The 17,866-nt window shown below is 37.6% G+C and overlaps 1 protein-coding gene across 4 annotated transcripts in view; it reads left to right on the top strand.

The window, feature by feature from the left end:
* Window positions 1-15,507, top strand: part of LOC113485898 (BTB/POZ domain-containing protein KCTD5-like) — a 34,737-nt gene extending 19,230 nt beyond the window's left edge. The window contains exons 6-8 of one of the 4 annotated variants that reach the window (XM_026859335.1): window positions 3,013-3,138; window positions 5,871-5,929; window positions 10,726-15,507. In XM_026859335.1, the coding sequence (XP_026715136.1) occupies window positions 3,013-3,138; window positions 5,871-5,915 (171 nt within the window). In that variant the 3' untranslated portion in view covers window positions 5,916-5,929; window positions 10,726-15,507. The other 3 variants (XM_026859337.1, XM_026859339.1, XM_026859338.1) reach the window with 3 other exon arrangements.
* Window positions 15,508-17,866: the final 2,359 nt, after the last annotated feature.

Raw genomic sequence — 17,866 nt, forward strand, 5'->3', positions numbered from 1 at the left:
TCATAGCTTATCTGATAGCAAGTTCTTGCCATTTTGCAAGAAGAAAAATTGCCTGATAAATCATACACTTGATTTTATTCTTCAAATTTCTCTTCAGAGAAGGTGAATTATGCATGGCTTTATTTAAACATGTATCCAACTTTTTGAATGTTTTCTAGTCTTTAAGTGGGTTAAAAATACTGTTTAAAATAGTCCTTTATTTTACCTCAATAAATGAAGCAGTTACTTTATTTGTATTGTATGGTTTATAATTGCTATATAATATATAGGATAAACTTTATACCACTTCAGCATGCTTAGAGCCAACTTAACTGTTTTTGTCCTGAAAATCTGTGCATGATAATTTTTGCTGATAGTGTCACTGAAAGCAGGGATAAAATAACTTATTGACACCAATGTGATGCAGATAAGCAGACACTTCTTTATTGACGGCCGGACGTGTAGGGGAGCGCTCTCACCAACAACACGTGCCAGGCACCAGAATCATACACCTTATATAGAACTTACTCATACATTTTCATTAAGTCTTCATACATAAATATACAGTTTCTAAGAAATCATTAACATATTCTCCTCCTATTTTTGATTCTGCGCAGTGAAGGTTAGAAATGTCTAGAAATGGCTCTGGGGTGTAATGTGAGTCGGTGGTCGCCATCTCCCCCTGCCGGAATTACCTTTTGCTTAAGGATACAGTTTTCTTGGCAGGTACCTGCAAGCTGTTACAGTCACTTCCCTCAGTTCCCGTTAATCCTGGACCTTGACAACTACTTGCATTCTTCTAGTCCTATGTATGTATTATAAATCAGTTTACAAATCATCTTGAGTTTTGTTACCTAGGTTCTAACCGTTCGTACTAGACAATTATGACCAGTCCCTTTGACCTTGGTACAGGGCTGTACAGGGGATTTTAGAGCAGCAGTTAGTTGCTAGATTCAAAGTATAATAAATGTAAATAAATTATTTTTACTAAAATATCTCTTAATTCTATACTTATATTAAAATACAATTTAATTTCAGTTGATAATAAAATCAGTAACAACAGGAAGAGAATCAACAAATCTTCTCTATATCTGAAGTTCAGGTTGATTTTCCAGCTTTTCAGTGGACTTTCTTAGTCCATTTTGTGCAGCTGAGCAAGTCCTTTATGGGTTTTGTGATGACACAAATATGTTGTGATGCAGACTGCAGAGTATCCATTGTGAAAGATTAGCTGACTTAATGTCTCAAGATAAACGGTGCTCTGTATTCCAGTGAGGATTGAATTGGTGCTTCTGAAACACCTGGAGATTTGTAACTTCGTTACATGGTTTTGGTGGAAGAAATGTCTTTATCACATTCATTTTTGATCAGCCTGTGCTCGTGACTGACTATGTATGAGTATTGCAGAACTAGTGTGATGTTAGGAGTGGAGGAGGGAGGGAAAGTTTTCTGGTGATCACACACAGACAGTGTAGTTAAAGTAGGTCGCTTGAGAGTATTGAATTTTGATTGCTGGTACTGTTCATTGTCTTGCATGCTGTAATACCCTCAGGGTCCAAAAACTTTGACGTGGCCAAGGACGGCCTCCGCTTGGTTCGTTGTGCAGACACGTTGCCTGCTGCTCTTTCTAGACGGTGGCTCGCTCTGTCTCTGGAGGTGCATGCTTGGCTGTCCTGCCACCATGCTGGAACGTCTGAGCATCTCTCTCCTTAAAAGTGCAATGAGGCTTTATTTTCTCCTGACAGTGCTGTATGGAAGCTGCTTTTAACCTTGGTCTACCTTCCACTTCTGTTGAGGGAATGATCTTATCCCTCAAGTACAGTTTCTGGATCAGGATTTTGTCTTTGCATCTTCCCTGCTTTAACAAGGCTTTTGCTCTTTTTGGTGCTCTGCTAGACTAATGGTAGTACAGAGTTCATTGTTAGACAGATGTTTCAAGTGCTCTTGCCCTAAAAAACAAGTCAAACCTTTTCCGTGGGGCTGTTACCAGGGCACTTTAATGATAGAATAGAGATTGGGTAATAGGACAGCCTTATCACATGTGTGTGGTGATTTGGTAGGTAGATTTAATATAGTTTTGATAATGACATTTAGATACAGTGTGTCTGTGCAGCGGGTTGATTAGGGCTTTGATCTGTGTCTGTAGTAATTGCACCGTACATAATCTTATCATGCTTTTGAAATGAACCTTTAAAATAAATGAACCAGCTACATCAGAATTGATTCTGGCTTGGGAAGGCAGGCTATGTAAAGCTTCTAGCATTAGGTAAGTGTACTGTGTGTAAGGTAAGAGAAGTTACATGAAATTTCTGCCATTTGATAAACATACTGTGTACAAGGTAGTACTGATGTTGAGTATATCCTTTCTCAGTAAATTGTCATTTATCATTCAATATTGAGACTTGTAGAAGCTTGTAAATACACCACATTTCATTATATATGGCTTCCACTTGTAGTGCTTCTTAATTAACCCCCTTGTAGCAGTGTTAATCTTGGTGTCCCACCATGCTGTGTCTTGCTGTTTTCCAATCAAATGCAAATTTTGTCTTTGTCTGCTCAAAATATGTTTTAATTAAAGTACTGTTATTCTGTAAGTGAAGTGGTGGGTATCCCTTAAAGTCTAAAGTGCTTCCTGCATGCAGCCATTTATATGTTAAATCATGCCACATTAAGATACCACATACAAACTTTTTAAAAATTAACTTTGGAGGATGGGAAGGTTCCCAGTAAATAACAGAAACAGAGAACAGGATAATTCTCCACTCACCTGTCTCTGTAGCCTTTTCTTTCACAGTATAATGATAATTGTAAATCATTAATTCTGTAAATGTTTAAAAAGAAAAGCTGTGTTTATCTTACCATCAGAGTGTCTGTGTATTTGTCACCATCAGAACGTATTTGCATTGAAGTGGAGAATCATGCTTCAGGCACAACCAACGGTTGGAAGAGCAGTGTTTGTACTAATGATGAGAACTTATGGAATTTGTTTTATCTGAAAATGCAATTGACTTTTTTTTTTTTTTCATCTTTCAGCTGGTCAGTATTGGTTCTTCCTATAACTATGGCAATGAAGATCAGGCTGAATTTCTGTGTGTTGTCTCAAAGGAATTGCATAACACTCCCTATGGCACAACCAGTGAACCCAGTGAAAAAGCAAAGGTAAGTTACTAGATACAGGACTACAGAAATTATGTAAAATTGGATGGGCTTCACTAAGTCATTCTAAGCCTGCCTCTGTTCCAGACCACTATTTAATTGCTTTTTTCCCCCCCTCACTCATGACTAATAATGGTTTCCTGTCCGTTGTATGAGAGTCTGTAAAGGGCACAGTCAGCATGCGTTTCTTGTACCAAATGGGTTCCTTAAATGCAGTAGTCTGTAGTGTGCCTGATACCTGTCCTGTTTTTTTGAGTATTGGCAGATATTTGCTGTTTACAGTTGAGAGTCTCGAGGTTTATTTCTTACACACTTGAATGCTTCCTTATTCTGCCATTGCTTCAGTTGAGAACTGTTTTTCTTGCTTGAGTTCAACTGAAGAAATCTTACTGTCAAAAATGGAAGTTGTAGTATGCCATCTCTCAAAAACATAGGCATGTGCACTATACTATAAACTGAAGGTATTTGTTAGCTTAATATTTTCAGGTTTCTACCTAGTTCTCTTTACTTTCTGTAACCAACTTTAAAAAAGATTGTAATGGCCACAGTGTCTTATCATTTTACTCAGTTGTCTTTCAGAGTTTGTACAAGGAAAAATGTAAAACCACAACTGGCTAGTAATAAGACAGACCAGTTATGTATGTATGTATTTCTTCTCTTCAATGCCCATCAAACAGTTTTTATCATCATATTGTTGCTTTGTATGAGGAGATGACTACAGACAAACTGGATACTTCTATTAGCTTTTCTTTTGGTATATATAGATGGGAAACAATTGGTAAAACATCAAAGGTTGCTTTTTCAATTATTTTTGAAGTTATTTTGAAATAATGCTAAGAACTGATGTGGGTCTTGGCACTGAGGCCTCAAATAGATAAAGCTACGCTACTTTCTGTGCCTTCTAACTTGGTTATGCAGCTACACAGATGGAGACATTTCTGTAAATTGCGCTATAAAAATACTCTAAGCTTTCTGTTGGATTCTTAGTGAAATGATTAATTTATGCTCTTTTGTAACTGTTGAGATAAAACTTCCAAAGAGTTGTAGGGGATTAATGTAATCAAGGGTAAACAGTGAATGTGGGTGAGCCACAGCTTACTCTTTCCAAAACCCTAGTCAAGGTCTGCTTTTGCCAGGATGCTTCAGGAAGACTTTAAAAGTTAGAGGTGTTTGGTAATAATTTAGGGCTGACATATGTACCTGAAATAAAACGTGGAATTCTAGAACCTAATAAACATCTTCATAAGAAATGTTGTACATCTTCAGGGAACTTCAGAAGTTGCCAGAGTTATGTTGCATTCCTGATGTAAAAGAAAGTACAGATCAAATGGAACTATTAAACTCTTAAGTACAAAAGCTAGTTCAAAGTGCAGTACAACTCTGTAAATTCAGTAGCTCTGAGAAGCTGAATTTTATACCTCTCCATTGAAGTGCTCCTTGGTTGTTGTTTCAGAGAAGATAATAGAGCGTAATTTGACCAGGGTGATGAATAAGAATTACTGTTAATTTTGGCTGGAGATAATGAACATTCACTCAGTTTGTCCTGGAAGAATTGAACTGTTGCTAGCAATTAATGGCAATACTTGAAGAAACATTTTTTTATACATTGTGTTTCTAATGGACTGATAATTTTTTTTTAATAGGTATATGTTGTGCCTGGGGGGAGGTGGGAAACTTTAAAAAATTTCTTTTTGGTGGAGAGGTTTCTGACAGCTGTGTTCAGGAATCTTGACTGGACCTTGGGACCTGTTGTCTCAGTAGTTCTCTCTTTGCCAGCGTTAATCCTCTAATCTGCAATCTATTCATTAGTGTCTGAGTTGGTCTCATGAATCATACGACTGAAATTCTGGTATCCAGTGATGTATACAGAATAATGTGCTAATGTACTGGGACTTTTAGAAGCCATGAGAAAGTCTTCCTATTACTTTTACAGCAGGTTGGGTTAGAGACAATAAAAAACTGCCAGTATGTAATTTTTACTGACAAGCATTTCAATTTTAATTAATAGTACTGGACTTTCAGAATAGAGAAAAGCATTTTTCTGATAGCCCATCTAACCAAGCTTCACCTTCATTCCTTCCTAGAGACTGTTTTTCTTGTCTTTTCTTTTTTTTGGAACACAGTTTGCATAGTAAGTTAGTAGCTGACTTCTGTGTAACCTTCTGTTACACCTCAGCGAAGGGAATTAACGGCATTTGGAACATTGACTTTAAATGGTTCCAGTGGCTTTTACTGGTAGCCATAGCTACTGAAGGGTAACCTGTATTCCCGTGAGCATTCTTTTCTTTCCTACCGCTTTATTGACTTGTCACTCTTGGGACAAATGACCAAAGCTTGTTCATAATGTCTGCATCCAAAGTTAGATTCTCAAGTGATATCCTTTCCCATCCGTGGCGAAGAGTACACGGAGTTTAAGGTACCAGCTTTACAGTTTTATTTAAATTTTCTCTGTACTTACAGTCCCTATTGTTATGTTGCATGGCACTATTGGCTTCTATCTGCTGACTTCAGGACATTTGAAAAAGGGAATTTTCGTGAAATCTGTAATGGTCCTTGAAATTTTCTGCTGTCATACTTTCTTACAAAAAGTGGGAGTCTCAGATAAAAGTAAATAAATGTAATTCCCAGATGCTTCAAGTGTAAGTGGACTGTACTTTCTTGCAGCTCTGACTCACTTGCAATCTCTTCTTTTCCCTTCCTTTCTCTATACTTGCTGCATGCTGCATGCCACTCAGAGTGAGGATGAAGAAACGGATTACGATATGAATGACTCAGATTAAGTGTAAATGTCATGGTGAGCACTAGCTGCCCTAGGATTTTACCCAGATGCTTTTCTGCCCCATTCAATTCCTACCCCCCACTAGTGTCCTTTGGCTAGTCCTGGTGGTGTGTGTGTTTGTGATTATAGTTGTGGCATGGTTTGCAAAGATAGAATTCCTAGTCTGGATATTGCTTCTTTGACAGAGTAATTAGTGTTGCTGTTATAAGCTGTGTTATGATTAGTTCCTTTAAAGCTTTTCTGGGAAGAAAAGTTCTTTGTGTAGATTCTAGGATCAGATTTGCTTTTCATTTTTATTTTCCATGCACCAGCTTTTCTGTCAAATGTTTTTTTTAGGTGTAGAGGCATCTGATACAAGCTTACAGTAAACGTTCTGAGTTAGATGTCTGATTAGTCAATAAATCAGCAAACTTAACTGAAGTGCAACATAGTCGAAAGATGGTCTTACCTGATAATTTTGATTTGAATCAAGACCTGGCAAATATAAGTAAAATATAAGTAAATAGTGTGATCTTGGTACTACAGTTATATTTATCACAGGAAACAAGTCTGTTGGGGACGGATAGGGTCCTTTCCACTCTAGTTTGACATCTCCCTGAAGATCAAGGTACTTTAAAAGTCACAAGTGAAAGAACACAAAAGTTGCATCAGAAATAACAACTTTTGCAACCTTTTCCTAATGTGTCTGCAAGAACTGCTCATGTTTATTCTGCTATCCAATTTCTAGAAGATAACTCACCACTGACTGTTCAGTGACAGGGTATGTGGGTAGTCACTTGAGCCTCTATAAACTGACGATACTGACCATTACGTGAGATTCAACTCCAGCTTCTCACCTGGACACCTGAACTTTTTAGCTGTAAAGCAGCTTTATACTTATCTCTGAAGTGTTGCTTCTGCATAGCTGAAGAAGAACCTACATTATTTTCTTAACTGATGCTAACAGAAACTACTGCTGAGGGTAGAATAAGGTCTTTTGGCAAGTCTTCAGGAATGGCCTCAAGGAATGGATCAAATCTAAAGCTTTATTGAAAAAAAACCAAAACCTGACACTTTGCTGGAATTCAATGAAAGATTCTTAAGCTGCCTGAGAGATGAACAGTCCTTGAAACACTGTTCTATCTGCTGCAGATTTATTTTGAGTGGGAGGAAAATATCACATTCTGCTTCCCTAAGAAGCAATCACGTGTAGGTTCCTAGTATATGAGAGTTCATTCAACATTGCTTAGAGTGTATCAGTCAACTTTGGATCTGGTGCGCTTGGAGAAAAAACAGAACAGAAACAAGAAAAGAAAGAAAATTCTGAGCACAGCAGATCTGCACCAGGGTCAGGACAGTCCCCAGTATCAGTGCAGACTGGGTGGTGAATGGGGTGAGAGCAGCACTGCAGAAAAGGTCTGGGGGGTACTGATTGGTGAAAAATGAGCCAGCAACGTACACTTGCAGCCCAGAAAGCCAGTTATCTGGGGCCAGCATGGCCAGCAGATCACAGGAGGTGATTCTCCCCCTCTATTCCACTCTTGTGAGACCCCTCCTGGGGCTCTGACTCCAGCTCTGGGGTTCCCAGTACAAGAAAGACCTGTTAGAACAGGTTCAGAGGAGGGTCACAGAAACAGACAAGGGGAGAGAGGGCCGGAACACCTCTGCTAGAAGAAAGAGAGAGAGTTGGAGTTATTTGGCCTGGAGAAAACTCCAGGGAGATGTTATTGAGGCCTGCCAACACTTAAAAAGGGCTTATAAGAAAGATGGAGAACATTTTTTTTTACTAGGGTCCACAGTGACAGGACAAGGGGCAACATTTTTAAACTGAGAGAGAGTAGATTTGGATTGGATACTATGAGGATGATGTGACACTGGAAGAGGTTTCCCAGAGCAGCTGTGGATGCCCCATCCCTGGAAGGGTTCAAGGTTGGGTTGGGTGGGGTTCGAGCATTGTTTCAAGCATTTTTTGTAGTGAAAGGTGTCCCTGTCCACAGCAGTGGGCTTGGACTAGATGATCTTTAAAGGTCCCTTCCAACCCAAACCGTTCAGTGATTCTGTGATCTGAAGCGTGTGGTCAGAGGACCATTAACAGTGGAGTCACCAGTTTAGCTAGTGGAGCATGTTCTCAAGTGGAAACATCTTCCCTGCTTGATTCTGCTCCAGACATTCTCCTCAGTCACAGCTATTACAGTTTGGGAGAATTTTTGCCATAACTGTTTTCAAATTTTATTGACCTCTGTTACTGTTGAGACATCTCGGTATGTTTGCCCAGTAAGTCACTAAAATCTTTAGGAATAATGTTATTAAAGGGTTTTGCAGGGGCAAAAAAAGGAGGAATTTTAAACCAGTCAGTCATTCTTTCAGTACATAGTAAGTACAATTTTGATAGAATTCCTGATGATTGGAATTCAGTTTCTTCTTCAGACAAAGTCGCTGCCCATGACTTCAAAACATCCTCTTTCACATAGTTTCTGAACAGAGGTGAGTGGAATACCTCTCCTGAGAGCTTTCTGATCAGAAATCATTTCCCCTTTAATAAAGGTAAGGGCTATAGAAGAAGTACCAAGCGATGTGTGTTGAAGTATTCCCTGATATGATCGAATTTTCTGCTTTACATTGGGTTTACTGGCTCAGTAAAGTGTGCAAAGTTCAGCATCTAGATCTGGCTTAGCTTTATCTTATTGTATGTGTTCCTGAAGTTACAGGAGGTAGTTCTATTAATCTTAGAAATACTTTTTATCTTCTAGGAGAGAATAAACTCAAATGTTTTATTTTAAATTGGAAAGATTCACAAAACTAATAGATCCACTATTATTTTTGAACTGCGCAGGTGCTTGTTTCAGCCATATTTTCATCTCTGTTGGAGGCTGTTTCACTTACTGACTACATTTGCTGGGTCGGACTGTTATTTGTTATGTGGACATCTCCTCCAGCACTTTTATTCTCAGCTGTGATCAATAGCAAATACTCGAGGAAAGAGTTGAAGTATGAAGCATTTATAAAATTAACTTCAGATATATTTCCCCCCCTTCCAGTAAGCCTCAGTTTAGGAATTTTGGCTTCAAGCCTGCATGCAGATCACTATGAAAGCTACAATGACACTGATACCATGAGTAGGTATCAATGACACTATCTTCTGTAAGTTGGTCTAATCCCTTTTGAATATATTATACTACCAGTTGCTGAGCAGTTTTCAGGGCCTGGCTTTTCCTCGCAGTATTCACTTGTATCTTTTCTGCAGTTTCATATGAAATGCTTTTTGCTTAGTACACACAGTAAATTATTGTCATGAAATAAGCAAAGTTCTGCATTAAAGACAGCTATGCCATTGTCCAGGGATTGTGCCTTTGCTTTCTTCTAGCTTTTGAAATCAAGAGCCCTTCCCAGCACTACAAAAACTGTCAAGTGGCAAAAGAAAATGAAGTATCATTAGAGATACTTTTACGTATAGGTTAACATTGTTAAGTATGTGTGCTCAGTACATTTGAAGCTTTGCTTAGTGTTTTATTTGGCTACTATCATGATTGGTTCATTTGCTTAAAGGCTTCCCTGCAGTACTACGCAGCCTGAGAGTTGACCTCATTATTGCTGATTGCCACTGGGTTTAGAGCAGCAACATGAGAAACGTTGTTCCTGGGATAGTCAGTCCTAAGACTTGGATCCTTTCCTTACTGGAGGAGCCAAAGAGAGTTGAAACAGAAAAAGAGAAAAACAGTCAAACTGAAGTAGAATAGATGTTCTTCATGTTGTAAGATGCTATAGACAAGGATTCCATTAGACTTTAGTCCCTATGTTTAATATATGTCTTTTAAAGTGAATATTAAACAAACCAACTGCTTTTAGAATGAAAAATCCTTTTACTCACTGTAATGGGAATCTCAGTTCCTTGGTAACAGTGGAAGAACCAAATTCCATAGACAGAATATTTGACAAACATATTCCTCCTCGTGATGGTGGAGCCTGCCTGCCCTCACAGCTGCCTGGCTTGGGTGTTTCAGAGGATAATGATGGACAAGGTAATGTGTGAAAAGTTCAGTGTGCTGTGTCCCGTGCCCACAGAAACAGTTGTCACATGGACAAGGATGCCTAAAAAACTTGAGATCTGACATAAGCAAATAATACTAGTCTAAAAATATTTTAAAACTGCTGTCAGAGTAGTACTTACTTTCATGTAGCTGGTGTCTGAACAGCATAGTAAAAGTCTGTGAAGAAAGGTAGTTGGTTGACTTTAGTTCATGCAAAAGACCAAGCCTGGGCATCTGTTTCAGATTTTACTTCAGTCTGTTGATTTAAATCTTGCCAGCTCGTACTCCTGGCCTTTGAATGCTTCCTGCATCGTCTCACCCAGTGTGCCATTTGTGCGAGTTGCTAGTTCCTGTTTTCAGTACTAATTTATGGGACACAATTTGTAGCTGAAACTTCAGAGATTTCAGGACATTTTACTGGAGCGGGAAAAATGAAGATTAAATTCAGTTTCTAATAAAGTATCCAAGTTCATGTACCACACAGGAGCTAAGTGTCTTCAGAACTAGGATGAGGTGAGATGGCTTACTTTTTACCTCTACCAACCCTTAAGCTTTGGTTATGTTAATCATACACAGTTCCTAGCAGTGATTTACATCTGTTTTCATTGTTTGATAGTAGGCACAGTATGTATCAACCTGCCTTTTTTCAGCTTTAAAGCACAGACTTCAGGAATGTCCTTGAACTGGCTCCCTGACACTTTATTAGTTATTTGAAATAGTCATTATGCTGCTCTTTGACCTTCATGCTTTAGGAATGACATTGAACAAATTTTCATTTATAGAATTTTTATTGGTCTGTTTCAGATTTTGCAAGAACGAGGTTCCAGGATGTGAAGACAGTATTGAACGGTGACAATTTTTTCTCTTTTATTCCAAGACGCAGTGAATTGTCACACTGAAGAGGCTCAGCTGCAAAAGAAAAAAATCTGATTTAGACAATTTTCTGTTGATCTGGGTTCAACCATTTTTGCCTATAAGCTGGTGTCAACTGGCTGAAAGCATTGCAAGATTACATAATGGGAATAGATGGTGTGGGAGTGTGTGTTAAGTTTTGGTTGTAGTGCATGGTTGTACTCTCTTGTGGGCTGACTGACACTGGTCATTTGAAAAGACCATGCACTCGTATTTTCCTCTGAGACATGTAGCACTTAATGTCTGGTGCTGGATGACCCAATGTTGATAAGTTCAGAGACATTTTCCTACTAATCATTATAAACGATTAAAGGACAATGTAATTGGTGCTACACACACACACACACACACACACACACACACACACACACACACATTTTACAGCCCACAAATGCAAATATTTGGGCCTGCGTTGTTTCAGACTCAGTGGCAGCCCCAGTTGACTGTGTTACACTGCACATTCCTTTATGGCTCTGTGACATACTCTATTATGTAATAACAGCCTAGGAGATCAACTGAAACTAGCACATAAGAAGTGACACAACAGACAAAAGGTTACTCTAAAGGAAGGGTGTATATATTGACTGGATTTATAGCATATTTTAATACCCAAAGGGAAGACTAAACTCAGAGAAAATAGCCTTCATCTGAGTTATTCTTGATGTTCCTTCTGCTAAAACAGTCTCCTCCTGCAAAAGTATGCTCCAGTCTTAGCCAGATGTTTGGAAGGGGAATCAAAATTCACTTAAAATGAACAGCTGAACATTCTGTTTCTTTTGAGATGTTTGTACTTATACGTGTGTTTGTGCTTTTATAAAATGCCTATGAGCATTGAACTCTGTGGATTATGGTAGAGATTTTCCAAGATCTGGAGTTTGTACAGAAATATGGCTGGCTAGTCCTAGATCCTTATCGCTATGACTGGGATAAAAATCAACACAAGCTCATACAATTGAAAAACTTATTACTTCAGACATTCAGGATACGTGTAATCAAGCTTTCTCTTTCTATACTGTTTCAACTATGCAGTTAAAGAACACTGTTTGAAAACATCTGGCGCAGCTTTATTAGTTTGTCCTTGATGAAGACTAATACACAAGACTGGAGCTTTTTAATACACTATGTTTTGAGCAAAATCTTTAGCACATCTTTAAAACAGTTAATGGAATCAACAGTATAAAACTCAGCTTCATTGACTTACGAGAACAGTAGAAAGGAGTTTCAAAAAGCTACAAGATTGTTTTGAATTCTAAAGACATTACAGTTTTCATTCTCAGTAAGTTCAGGATTTATGCATATACTCTAGGCAATCCTTTACACAAAAGCCTGATTTTCAGACACCCAGGGTCTACTCTTTTTTTTTTTTTTTTTTTTTTTTTTTTTTTAAGGATTTACTATACATTGATAAAATGGGCAGAAACAATTTGTAAAAACCATTTCTACTAAGCAGGTTAAGCAATGGGCTAAATGTTTTGTCCATGCATCTAATGCTTGAAAGGGTTTGTAATGCATTTTGCAAGTTGGATGTGGTCTGCACAGGAAGCTGCTGGCCCCTCCACAGCAACACATAAAATGTTTGTCTTTTTTTAAGATGTTAAAACTGAATTGAATTTACTAAAAATATAATTGTGTAGGAGGAAATCTTTATACTTTTATACTTTTTTAGGCACCCATATTTTATCAGCTTAAATTTAGCACCCAAATTTCCCCTAAATAGTAACAGATTATCTTGTGTATCTGAAAACAAGTATAACAGTTGTCTGTGTTAACTGCATATTAAAACATTTCCTCTGCTGCAGTAGCCACTGTGTTTTTAAACAGTATGACTTCACCGAGTTCTCTGAGCTCCATAGCTCATGGAATTGCAGCCAACCATGTTTCTTGTTGTTTTCTTGATGTGCTCTGCAGAGTAATTTGGGATTGGCCTAAGTGGATTTTAATGCCTAAAATATCTGTTTCACAGTGATCCTTCTGAATCAGCATTTCTGTTGTCTCTCTTAACACCCAAAAGACAGAATATTTTATTTCATAAAGTGAAATTTTCAAGAATAACAGCAGCAAAGCATGAGTAACAAACTGAGCAAACTGAACAAATTTAGAATATGTAAAAGAGGGTTTTTTCTAAGTGTGTTTTTTCCACTGGAGTATTTTCAGTTTAAAAACATGCTTTTATGGTGAGATTACCTGCAATTTAGTTTACATTGTTATTCCTGTCGTAGCAGATTTTTGGGAAATAAGTGGTTAATCATTTTGCACTTTGTTTCCAATACCTCACAAAGATTTTTAAGAAAGGAAAAAAAAAAAAGAGAACTTTAATAGGCAGGTACCTTGTAAATTATTTAAACTATGCTGTTGTTTGAGACCACCTGAACTAACTACTTTCCTGTTCTTGCTAATGTTATTATTGCTTTAATTTTTGTGAACATGTGAGGCTTTCAGATAGATGGAAGTGCTACTGGTATGCCTTTTTCAGGGCATTAAGAACTGATTCCTAAATAAGTTTGGTTTCTTTTTATTTGACTCTTGTAATTTCAAATAAAGTTAGCTACAGTAGCAAGGTAATTGCATTAGAGTCCAGTCTATGTCACCAGGTTTTGCAAACATTGCTCTGTCTGTTAAGATCTTGCAGGATGAGGTAATGTACCGATACAGTTCAAACTGGAGTCCTTTGTCTCTTTTCTGTCGTTTGGAGAGTATTTACCTCAGAACTGCCGGGGACTGTGTAAAGCCGATGGGCTCCCCAGGGGGCTCTAGCTGAACAGCTGGACTGCAGAAGGCTGTGAGGAAACTCTGGATTTACACAGCTCCTCTGTTCTTAGACCAAAACAGTATTCCAGATTGGAATTTTAAGATCCTGAGCACGAATTGATCATGGTAGGAGGAAATAAAGCAGCAAGGGAGAGATACCAAGTGTAACAATTATCAAGATGACCTCTCATGAAAATGTCAACTCTGTGGAAGATTTAGCTTTCTGCCCTTTTGCTGTACCAATCTTCAGTGAAGCTGTTGGCATGTTATCTATGGGACAGGAGGTTACTTCAGCAGATGATTAGTGGATTTTCAGTGAAATTCTTGAAAGGCTTTTACATGACAAACATCTTGCAAAACTTGTTTAAAAACTGAGGAGTTCAAATTTACCATAGGAATTTCCTTCTTTGAGTTAAGAAATATCATACTGTTGGCCTTAAGTTTTGTCAGAGGCTAATTTTCTGTACTGGAGATGACATTTTTGTGTTAAATGCTTTTGATTTCTTCAAGCAGCAATTAAATCAGTTTATCTGCAATGACCAAGCCATGCTGAGGCCTCTAAGATGTGAATGTCACCTGGTCTGTAATAACTGTCCAAAAGTATAGTCTGACTCAGCAGCTCCCACAGTAAATGTGAAATAGATTTTTTTTTTTTTTAAACAAATGACAAAAAGGTTACCTCTAATTTTCTCCCACTTATTCTGTGGTTTTCATGGATTGTGGCTAATTGCAGTTTTTTTATCCCACAGCAATTTAATTGTGTGTCAAAGGCCTGATTGTATTTAGAAGCTTATATTGATTCTCTACTAAACTTTCAGCTATCAGAGTCAAATACACAGAAAATTTGGAAATGTGCTGTGGTTTTTTTTTTAACTCAACTAGGTTTCTTGTAACGATAAAAGTTCCTTTCGTTTTTTATTGTAGCATTAGTAAAAGATGTTTCTTAAGAAATTGAGCTCAATGTATCCATCCAACTTTTTCATCTTCAGATTGTCTTTGGACAGTAGCTGTGTAGCTCCATTTCTAGCAATGCAAATGCACATTTATAACTGATTAGAAACAGGACCATTTCCTGAAGATACCAAAATTGAATCTATCTCCTCTTTCTCTGAGTTTTTTTTTTTTTTTCAGGAGAAAAATGAAAATTTCTATCAGATTATACAAAAGAAATCTTGATTGCAGGCATGCTTAGGGAATGGGTCTGTTGAGTAGGATGATGGTGTTTTCAGTAGACTGCTTCTCAGAACAGAACACTCTTCTTTGAATGTTGAGGTTGTTGAGAGTTGTCAATCTCTTTGAGCAGTAGAGAGCTACCACCAGCAAATTAACACACATAAATTAAAAATGACCATTTTTATTAGTATTGCAAAACTGCAATAGTATCTGATTGAATGAAATGACCTAGAAACTCGATTATCATGTGTATTGTCCAGTCATTCAGCTATACTGGAATGTATTCCTTGAGAAGTACCGAGAAAAGTGAAATACTGGGCTTTTCATGGAGCCCAAAGTCAAGTGAAAGAGTCTGGAGATGAAGCCTGGGATTTTGTTCACTTGAGATGTGCTAAAATCAGCAAGTGTCATTCTCCTATTTTATTCTCTCACCACATCAAAAGCATCTTTCAAGTTTTTCAAGTTAACTTCTTCAATCAGCCCTGAAAGGTGGGGCCCTTGAAGAGAGATGAGATTTTGTTATGCCTTTAACAGTACCTGCTAGCTCAGGACAGTAGGATTAAAACTTCCAGTGGTCATTGGAAAAGTATCTTTTCTAACACAACAATTTTGAAATACATACGGTCTGATGATGCTGCCTGTCACTTCATTATAGTTTAGACAGCAGTTATCTCCAGCTTTAAGGACAATCTCAGGATCTTACCTGGGTTTGTGTGTGGAATTGATTCTTGAAATAGTATAAATATTCAGTTTTAAAAAAATTGTGGAAGGCTCTCTGAACTCAGTGTCATGTAACTATCCTTTGGCTCACAACAATCAGGAGCTGTCTTTAAAGGCTTCTTACTGAACTGAGGCTTTAAAGGGCTAAATAGATTTTATTGTTCAGTTTGCCTAAATGAGTGTCAGACAGAAGGAACTCTTTCCATTTTCAGTGCAGAAATGCTAAGGGCTGAGATCCTTTCCAGGGCTAATTTGAAGTTCTGGAGACATATAACGTTTAAAAAGCAGCTAGTTTGTTTTTCTTTCAACTCAAGGACTCTTAAAATAATTTTTACAGATCGCTGAACTAATTGCAGATACAAGTGTTCATCTATGGCTTGAAATTTCAGTATCCAGTTGGGTGAGGAATACACTAGAGAAGATAGCACACTCGCCCACCGCTGTATTATTGCCTGTGCTGAAATCTGCCAGCTTTTGTGAACAGTGCTGGCAGTCAGGAGACTTTGAGGGAGATTCTGCTCCAGGAAATTGTCACTGAATATTTCATTGCAACTTAACTGTCCTTCAGCAAGATCTACCAAGGCATTAACTTCTCAAAAGTTCAGTTTTCAGGGCCCATCAAAGGGTTCGCTTTAGCATGTTGTGTCTTAATTACTTGAATGAGAGAAACTTTTCAGAAAGTTATTTTGCTGCTTTGGGGGTGGGTGGAAGGGGAGGAGGCTCTGTGACAGTGCTCTCCTTGTTTTAGAAAGCTGAGCCTAAATTTTGACCTGTTGTAACACCTGTTGGGATTTCCAGGCCTGTTGATCTGAAATGTAAGAGTTAATGTGTTTATGTACATGATTCCTGCTCCTTTTGAAGATTTTTCCAAAAGCTTATGCACAACTTTACTCAAACTTAACTTGGCTCATATACTTGCTAGGATGAAGCAAGTGCCAACCTGTCAACCTGGAACTGAAACAAGATCACCACACTGAAGGCGTATCAGATAGCAACTGTTTCCACCTGCTTCTGTCCTGACCCTCATCTGAGCCTAGCTATGAAAACCCCATTTCCTATGGACTGTCTAGTCCCACCTACCCAATTCAACAGATGTTCCTTTTTTTTTTTTTTTCCTTTTCCCCCAAATCACTGGTCTCAAAATTAGTTGTGCATCAGCTGTTTGTGTAGAAATCCAAGTGGCCATACTTGCAACATGTTATTTCCTGGATAGTGGATTAGCAATAACACTTTATTTTGTGCCAATTCATTATCTCTAAAGTGTTCTTACTGCAGCAAAGTTTGAGTTTTGATCTGGTTTTAATGCTTTTGCATTAGCCAAAACTCTTAGCACAGACATAGACAAGAAAGTGAATCCATGGAATTTCCCTGGATAAAAATCTGCTAGGGCTTCCCAAATCATTTGAAGATGGTTACAGTTAACCATAATTTTTAAAACAAACATACAATTAAAATGTGTGTGGGTATTTTTTTAACCTCCTTTTCATAACACTAGCGTATTGTAAACTGCATGAAATAAACCTGTTTTTTCCCTTTTAAAGTCTGATGTCTTAAATCTGTCTTTACTAAATCCATTAATGTTGACATTAACAATGTATTATCACTGATATTCCTAGTTCAGCACTTCAGATGCAAAATGTAGTTGCATTTTTGTGCAGTGATTCAAAGCAGTAATACTTTTTTATTTGTAAAGGAGATGTATCCTTTTTTGCTGCCCCAAAGACTTTGTCACAAAAAATCTGTCTTTATTCATGTATATATCTGCTGGGAAATTAAGGTATTCTTCTTTGCATTTACTATGACTGTTGCTCATCATTATAGTAGGAAATAGTATATAATATATAGTATAACAGTATATAATATAATATCCCCTCTGCTCTGGATATATAATCACACAAAAAAAAACATGTACCAAGTTTTAATTAATCACTTTGCATACATTCTCTTCCATGCAACTCACAGATCACTCTGCTTAACATCACACATTTATTTTAGAATGTAGTACTTTGCTTTTTAATATAAATGCTTCTTTTGTCTAAAAAATTAAGCTAACTGAAATCAATGCTGTATGTAAGGCCAACATACAGTATTAACAAATGTAAGTAAGAAGCCACTTAGTAGGTGTTTGCTGCAGAAGTTTTAAAGATAAAAGTGGCTGAAGGAAGTAAATGATTAAGTACCAAGTACGGGTTGCTGAAATTATTCAGACAGTTTGACAGCTGTGCCTTCTATAAGTACAGAAAAGTTCATACTGTTGGTATTGAGACCACTGGACTGCTCTTATTTTCCAAACTGCTAGTAAGAATTAAGTATGAGAAGCTAAGACCTGTGAGTGCTAAAATCTTAGTCTGTACAGTTACATGTGAGGTGAACTTCATCTTCACAGTTTAGT

Source organism: Athene cunicularia (assembly GCF_003259725.1).
Source record: "Athene cunicularia isolate RWA chromosome 14 unlocalized genomic scaffold, athCun1 chr14_part2, whole genome shotgun sequence".
Lineage (NCBI taxonomy): Eukaryota > Metazoa > Chordata > Aves > Strigiformes > Strigidae > Athene > Athene cunicularia.